The sequence below is a fragment of the Amphimedon queenslandica genome, unplaced genomic scaffold (assembly GCF_000090795.2).
Source record: "Amphimedon queenslandica unplaced genomic scaffold, v1.1 AMPQUscaffold_13318, whole genome shotgun sequence".
NCBI lineage: Eukaryota > Metazoa > Porifera > Demospongiae > Haplosclerida > Niphatidae > Amphimedon > Amphimedon queenslandica.
This window is the reverse complement of record NW_003546446.1, coordinates 112,186-119,836: the sequence shown is the minus strand read 5'-3', so window position 1 is coordinate 119,836 and position 7,651 is coordinate 112,186. Positions and strand designations below refer to the sequence as shown.

The following is a 7,651-nucleotide window of genomic DNA, read 5'->3' as shown; positions in this document are numbered from 1 at the left end:
AGCTATCATCATGTAATTATTATGACACTGTCCACACTTGTTTGATTCCATTAGTAGACTGTATCCTTCTGTACATGATCCACACATTCTGTGTCCTCTATTATCCACACATTGAGTATGAGTGTCATTCAACTTGAAGGTAACAGGATTAGGAGAACAATAGAGGAGACAGTCCTCATTGATAATGCATGCATTAGGATTGGTTGCATTAGCATTGAAAGGTGTAGTGGTATGATATGTTCCAATCCACAGTAGACCATTGTGTGTAATGTTTAGAGTATTTATATCACATGTGACATTCTCTCTTGAAACACTTTGACTGCAAGTACAGGAACCTTGTGACTTATCTAAGCTGAAACTAATGGGGCACTCATTAACAATTAAATTAAAATAAATAGTTTGGGCCAAGTACTGTGAAGAATAACTAAATCCTAAAGAAGTTTGATATCCTGCTTGAATCAGCTTTGGTGTGCATGTATTCAATTAGTGAACAAGTATTGGGAATATATGTTTGACTGTTGCTAGTGTTATAAATTAATGTACCATCTGTGGGAGTTTTTGATCCAAAGTAGTCATGACCAAACAAAGCCACATAAAACTTCAATGCTTGACCTGGAAAAATGCATTGAATACTTGCATTTATACAGTTTTCATAACTAGTTGTAGCATGAGGATCACAAAAACATATATCCATTGGATTGCCTGTTGAATCAATGTGTGGGTTTGTCAAATTGAACTGATAACTACCTGATGGTATATTGTCATGATTTCCATAAATATCACCACCAACCAGTCCAGCACTATTATTTATCAATGTAAGAGGTATATTTTGTGAATTTAATATTATAGGACAATTATTTTTAGCATAGATCCCTCCACCTTTATAAGAAGCACGATTATCAATAAACTCCAAGTTAGCTGATGATGTTAGCATCAATATTGACGAGTCATTTATTGCTAATCCTCCTCCAACTACTCCAGTATTGTTCTTGAATATTAAACTATTCTTAATTGTTACTAATGATGCTATAAGACTCAATCCTGTATAGGTACTGTTAGCAACAGTAACATTACTGAGACTAATAACATTACTGTTCATTATCTTATTTCCTCCATTTCCAATAAGTTCAGTGTCTATTATATCAATTTGAGTGAATCTCAAAAATGTCCCATCAATGAATAATCCTTCTTTTATATTGCCATATATCAAACATGATTTAATAATAATGTAGATAATAGTTTACTGCTTTTAGTAAATACTCGCCACTATTAATCTTCAATCCTTGTCTATTGTTATAAAATTGACTATTCTCAAGTATAAGAGTAGAAGTTAATTGAATACCAGGATATGTGCAATCACTTGATTTTGAATATCCAACAAACAAAACAGAAAAACCAGAAACATTATCATGAAAAGATGAGTTGATAATAAAAAAATTAAAAAGACCCCCCAATGAAAATTCAAGAATGTTAGCACAGCACTCAACTAGATCAAATATAATTGACACATTGTATGTAGTACTATGTTGGATATGTAGTGTCATTCCACTGCCAGTAGTAAAGTTAACACTAGTCAGTATCAATGAGTAATGGAGTAATTCACTGCTGCATATTGGAAGAGGATTATAATTAATAATGAATTCATAGCCAGTAAAGATAACTGATGATACCTTAAAATCAAAAACGTTATATGTGCTTGTGAAAGCCATTGTACCAGGGTCTGAAGCAAAGACAGAGTTAGTTATTGTAACATTGTAGGATGAATGAACTGTCACTGAACAATGAAATGATAAGTTGGAAATAGTGACATGATCACTGTAATATACTGAAATGGGAAATCCATTGATACTAGGAGACTGATCCAGTCCATGTAGAGTAACATTCTTTACTGAAGTCATGTTAACATTATATTCAATGTTAGTAGTTCCAATGAAGTAGAAGATGGTGCTATTGTATTGAGACATATCCCCAGCATACACTGATAAAGGATTACAAGGTGACTGAGTAACTGAACTGCAGTCATCAGACACATAATACTGACCAGAGGAGACACTGCAGGAGCTACTGAAGAATAAGAGAACAACCACTAACAGGAGAGACATAGCTACTGTCTGTACTGACTACTGACTGGTACAACTGACATATGAACTCAAATACAAGCAACTTGTATGGGCTACTCATCTTCCTCCAAATAAGGAAATCTGACACATCAAATTCATAATTGGATTTGCCCCGTATGTGGATACTATTACACGGCCAAGAATTATCATCTCGGATTACCAACTACCTTCAAGGGTAATATCAATGCAACAGAGGTTCATCGCAGGAAATGTCGTGCAGTCAACAAACACCCATCAGGAAGGAAGAGACCTAGAAAAGAAGATTTTGATGGTATGTGTACTTGTACATGTATTGCCTCAACACAATTCTTTTCATTTTCTGTGCCCAGATCAAGCTGAACATGTTGATTTTGACAGTGAAACAGCAAAGAAGGCAAGAAAGTTTACAACGACAGATAATTTTGAAGGTACAGTACATGTAACATTTCATTTTTATCTTTTTGATTTTGTGTACTACAGATGACAATACAGTGAGGAATGTTACAGATGGCACTACCATACAAACATGACAATTACAAAAGAAATGAGAATCAGTCTATGCATGAAAATGAAACATCTATTTCTGAAAATGTAATGCATGCTAGTAATCATATAATGTTATGATTGGCATATTAGGTTGATTTATTTGTGGATACCGCTTTGGCTACCAACAATCACACTCAAAGTCAAGAAGTATGATTTTATGTTATTTGGGATATTGTGAATCACTTTCTTATAGAATAGATTATCTGGCAGACTTAATGAAGGCAGCAACAATACCAAGGAACAGATAAAAACTGACTCTATTATTCATGAGGTAAGACAAGAGTACTAAATGTATCAACGGTGTTTATTAGCACTAAAAAATAATACACTTTATAAACTTGATTGTGAATAATTTCATAATTAATAATAAAGCACACTTCTACACTACTAATAACAATGAATGTACTAGTAATGCACAGTACATGTATTTATGCAATTCATTATTTTCACATTTCAAAATTCAAAATTGGAAATGTGGTGCTATGGTATGTAGCTATATGCATATCATGTATCACTCAGCAAACTGCAAGTAATTTTTATTCCATTATTCCACCTTATTTTAAGGCAAGTGATAACTCATCCAAGTCAGCAATGAAGAATGATACTGATACTAATGGTCAATGCAGTGCAGATGTAGTTCAAGCAGTAAGTAGCATGAATAGTAAATTGATAAGATTTACATGTTTCTAAGAACATGATCCTCTCCTATACGAAGGAGAGGATCATAAAGATTAAAGGATAAGGTAAAAGTGGGTATAAAAATGGAGAGGACAGAAAATGGAGAAGAGAAGAGGCCTGGGCATTTTGCAGGCATAATCTTCAGGCCTTACAAGAGGATGTGAGCCAATGAAGTTATATTTAGCTATACATGTGCATGGTACCAGGTTTCAATTGAGTGTGGCTATCATTAATAGCTGCCATTTTAAACCTATAGAAATAGAGAGAAGAGAGAAAGTACGGTGAGTTGTTAAATTAAAGGTGAAGGTGTAGATGAAGTGACAAAATAACCAGCATGCATTAGAACTGAAAAACACACTACAGTCAAGGGCCTACCTCTATAATCAGGACAGGTAGTATCAGTCCCAATACAATATAAATGTGTATTTAAAAACCTCTGAAATAAGGACACTTCTTTAATAAGGACAGTTGTATTGGGTCCCAAGGTGTCCGGAATAGACAGGTTTGACTGTAAACAAAAGTACATATCCATATTTATGCAACACAAGCCTTGCAAACAACATAAGCAAATAAATTATAGATAATACATGTATAGCCAGCAAAAATAATGATTTTTAAATTTACTCTAATTAAGTATATAATACATACCAGTACTGAACATACTGTAATCTATGCTTTAATGAGTTAAATCAAAGCCTGGTGCGCATTGAAAATAAAACACAGTATATATATAAAGCATTTCAGCTGCATCTATGCCTTTTACTTTTATAATAAAAACTTAGATAGATCTACTTACTTGATTTTATTTTAATATTATAATTTAGGGCTCAGCAGTCCAGCGACACTTTATTCTTCTCTTCCTTCACGTACTCCCAAGATGGAGTCACGTGATCTGCTTCCATTCCTGGCATAATAGTGGCATAATGGCATTCCGAGTGGCAGTGGACAGTGGAGAAATGGAAGCTGAAGATGATGACTGATTAGCCCTATTACTGATTAGGCCCTGGGTACTAAATGGAGAAAAACCAGGAGTAAGTTATATTAAACGAGACTAATTAAAATAATAATTTGAAATAAAAATTAAAAAATTTAAATTATGGCATACCGGGTACTTGATGTACATGTATATGCTGTTTACATCATAGCTATAAAAATACACCATAGTATCAATCCATCATGTAGATGTTTAGAATTAATCCTTTTATACATTTGTACATTCTCCTTTCTGGGCTTCTCTCTCTCTCTCTCTCTCTCTCTCTCTCTCTCTCTCTCTCTCTCCCTCTCCCTCTCCCTCTCTCTCTCTCTCTCTCTCTCTCTCTCCCTCCCTCCCTCCCTCCCTCCCTCCCTCTCTCTCTCTCTCTCTCTCTCTCTCTCTCTCTCTCCCTCTCTCTCTCTCTCTCCCTCTCTCTCTCTCTCTCTCCCTCTCTCTCTCTCTTTCTAAGGATCTCAAATGGTTGCGTTCTCTTCCTTTCTCTTTCTTTTATAGCATTCAGTATTGTAACAGTAGTTACAGTACGCACCTCCTCCTGCAATACTTTCAGTAGTGTGTTGTTGCCCAAATATTTCCATTCAATCTCAAAGACAAAGTACTAAATGTAACATACTTTTATTCAGAATGTCATAATAAAAGTTGGTCTGTAACAATTTATAATTTATATTATGTTGCCTCTAGTGGAGCCATATAAAGCTATTAATTTATTATGAGTAATCACTTATCAGTTTACACAATCACACAAAGTACAAAGAATTATGGCTCCATCATACTACCACATAATTATAGGTCAAGAAGACAATGGAAGCTTGACGTGTAGAAAATGTAAGGATGCAACTGAATGTATTGAATTCAAGACATACCTTTTTCTAAGTAAGAGAATAAAGAACATGTACATGTACTGTACATCATGCTGTAGTCTGTCTTAGATCAATGTTCATAACTTTGTTTTCTCTCTCTTTCTCAGGGCATTATTCATTAGGTTACGTACATCAGGTGCAATAATAAGATCAATTGGTGATGTACTCCAGGAGCACATACCAAAACTAACTCCTCACATTCGATGGTGTTCATGTCAACTAACAGCTTGTACATTACTTCAGAGTAAAAGTCTGGATCCTTCTTTTAGGGAGTATGAGCAGGCTTGTCTTAAGGACCCTCGTACAAAGGGACTTCCCCTTTCCTCTTTCCTCCTTAAGCCAATGCAACGTGTCACCAAGTACCCTCTACTAATTGGAAAAGTAATTTAATTTGTACATGTGTACATGTATGACACAAGCAAAAAATTTTGTACTGTATTGTACAAAATGGCAAAAAAGTACACACATGTACATGTACATGTATACATTGTACCTGTATACATGTAATTATGAAAATTAAAATAGATGTACATGTACATGTATTTGACCATGAAAGTTGCACATGTACTTTACATCATAATTTTTATTATACATATACATGTACATGGTACATTCATTTCTCTCTCTTTCCTCCATCAGATATTAGAGTATACTCCTAATACTGATCCAGACTATGAGTCATTATTAATGGCATTACAAGCATCAGAGACATTGTGTTCACAAGTTAATGATGGAGTGAGAGCTAAGGAAAACGCTGAATCACTTGAGTGGCTTCAATCTCATGTACACGTGGCATTAAATGAGGTACAGACCTGTGCATACATGTACATGTACAGTACGGTAATGTACATGTATTAGACAGGTGGGGCCATGTACAAAGGCTATAGCCCATGGTTTTTTCTAAAATGGCTCTAAAATTACCCCAAATTTTTATTACATTTTCTGATACATATTGATGTCCTTATACTGTGTAGAAGTTTGAGCTGATTCTGACAAATTTTTTTTGAGTTATGACCATTTTAAGAAATCGGCCAATTTTTAAAAAAATACCCAAGGCTATAGCCCATGCTTTTTTCCAAAAAATGGCTCCGAAATCACCCCAAATTTTTAAAGCATTTTTTGATACACATTGATTTCATTATGCCCATGCTTTTTTCCAAAAAATGGCTCTGAAATCACCCCAAATTTTTAAAGCATTTTTTGATACACATTGATTTCATTATGCTGTGTAGAAAGTTTGAGGTGATTCTGACGAATATTTTTCGAGTTATGACCATTTTAAGAAATCAGCCAGTTTTTAAACAATACCCAAGGCTATAGCCCATGCTTTTTTCCAAAAAATGGCTCCGAAATCATCCCAAAATTTTATTAAATTTTCTGATGCATATTGATGTCCTTATGCTGCGTAGAAAGTTTGAGCTGATTCTAACAAATATTTTTCAAGTTATGACCATTTTAAGAAATTGGCCAGTTTTAAAAAGATACCCAAGGCTATAGCCCATGGTTTTTTCCAAAAAAATGGCTCCAAAATCACTCCAAATTTTTATGGTATTTTCTGATACACATTGATGTCCTTATGCTGTATAGAAAGTTTGAGCTGATTCCGACAAATATTTTTTGAGTTATGGCAATTTTTACAACCTGGGGGCGTAGCCCCCAGGTCGTCCTATAATTGATTTCACCCACGTGCGATATATATATATTTGATTGTATGTCAACACTTCATTTCTTCTATACACGTTGTATTGGAGAAATAACAAGCCCTAGCAACCACCGCCCACGCTACGTAAGTGGGTGTGGTCACGACAAACAAAATGGCGGTTTGCACATGGAACAAAGTTATGAGCTTTCTAACAGCGAAAGAATATAGAGATACTGTCTAAAGTCTTTTCTGGAAGCATTAGAAGGTAGAGAAAACCTTCATAAGTCTTAATAAGAACCCAGCTGTACATGCAAGGTGGTGAAATCAATTATAGGAATATTTTTACACTGTTACGCTTGTTAAAAATTTGGCCAATTTATAAAAAATACTCAAGGCTATAATAGCCCATGCTTTGTTCCAAAAAATGGCTCCAAAATCACTCCAAATTTTTATGGTATTTTCTGATACATATTGATGTCCTTATGCTGTATAGAAAGCTTGAGCTGATTCTGACAAATATTTTTTGAGTTACAGTATGACCATTTTAAGAAATCAGCGAATTTTAAAAAAATACCCAAGGCTATAGCCCATGGTTTTTTCAAAAAAATGGCTCTGAAATCACCCCAAATTTTTATTAAATTTTCTGATACACATTGATGTCCTTATGCTGTATAGAAAGTTTGAGCTGATTCCAACAAATATTTTTCGAGTTATGACTATTTTAAAAATTTGGCTGATTTTGAAAAGTACCCAAGGCTATAGCCCATGGTTTTTACCAAAATGGCTCTGAAATCATTGTATGTACTTTATAATCATCGTATTGACTGTATTTACT

At 34.4% G+C, this 7,651-nt stretch overlaps 2 protein-coding genes and 1 long non-coding RNA gene across 6 annotated transcripts in view; 2 read left to right on the top strand and 1 right to left on the bottom strand.

Annotated features, from left to right (window-relative positions):
- LOC109580099 (intersectin-1-like) overlaps nucleotides 1–7,651 on the top strand; it is a 15,699-nt gene that overhangs the window by 6,361 nt on the left and 1,687 nt on the right. The gene's annotated exons all lie outside the window — the stretch shown is intronic.
- On the bottom strand, nucleotides 2,283–4,926 carry LOC109583219 (uncharacterized). Of its 2 annotated transcripts, XR_002185401.1 has the most exons (4): nucleotides 4,844–4,926; nucleotides 4,120–4,333; nucleotides 3,476–3,831; nucleotides 2,283–2,370 (listed from the first exon to the last, which is right to left on the bottom strand). It is a non-coding gene; the product is annotated as an uncharacterized LOC109583219 (long non-coding RNA). The 2 variants fall into 2 exon arrangements; XR_002185400.1 differs by lacking the exon at nucleotides 2,283–2,370 and having other exon boundaries at nucleotides 3,298–3,831.
- On the top strand, nucleotides 2,327–4,898 carry LOC100636415 (uncharacterized). Its single transcript, XM_019998471.1, has 7 exons — nucleotides 2,327–2,391; nucleotides 2,450–2,690; nucleotides 2,736–2,792; nucleotides 2,839–2,916; nucleotides 3,210–3,290; nucleotides 4,148–4,354; nucleotides 4,766–4,898. Exons 2-6 carry the CDS (start codon nucleotides 2,598–2,600, stop codon nucleotides 4,301–4,303), a joined length of 465 nt encoding a protein of 154 aa, XP_019854030.1. The 5' UTR covers nucleotides 2,327–2,391; nucleotides 2,450–2,597; the 3' UTR covers nucleotides 4,304–4,354; nucleotides 4,766–4,898.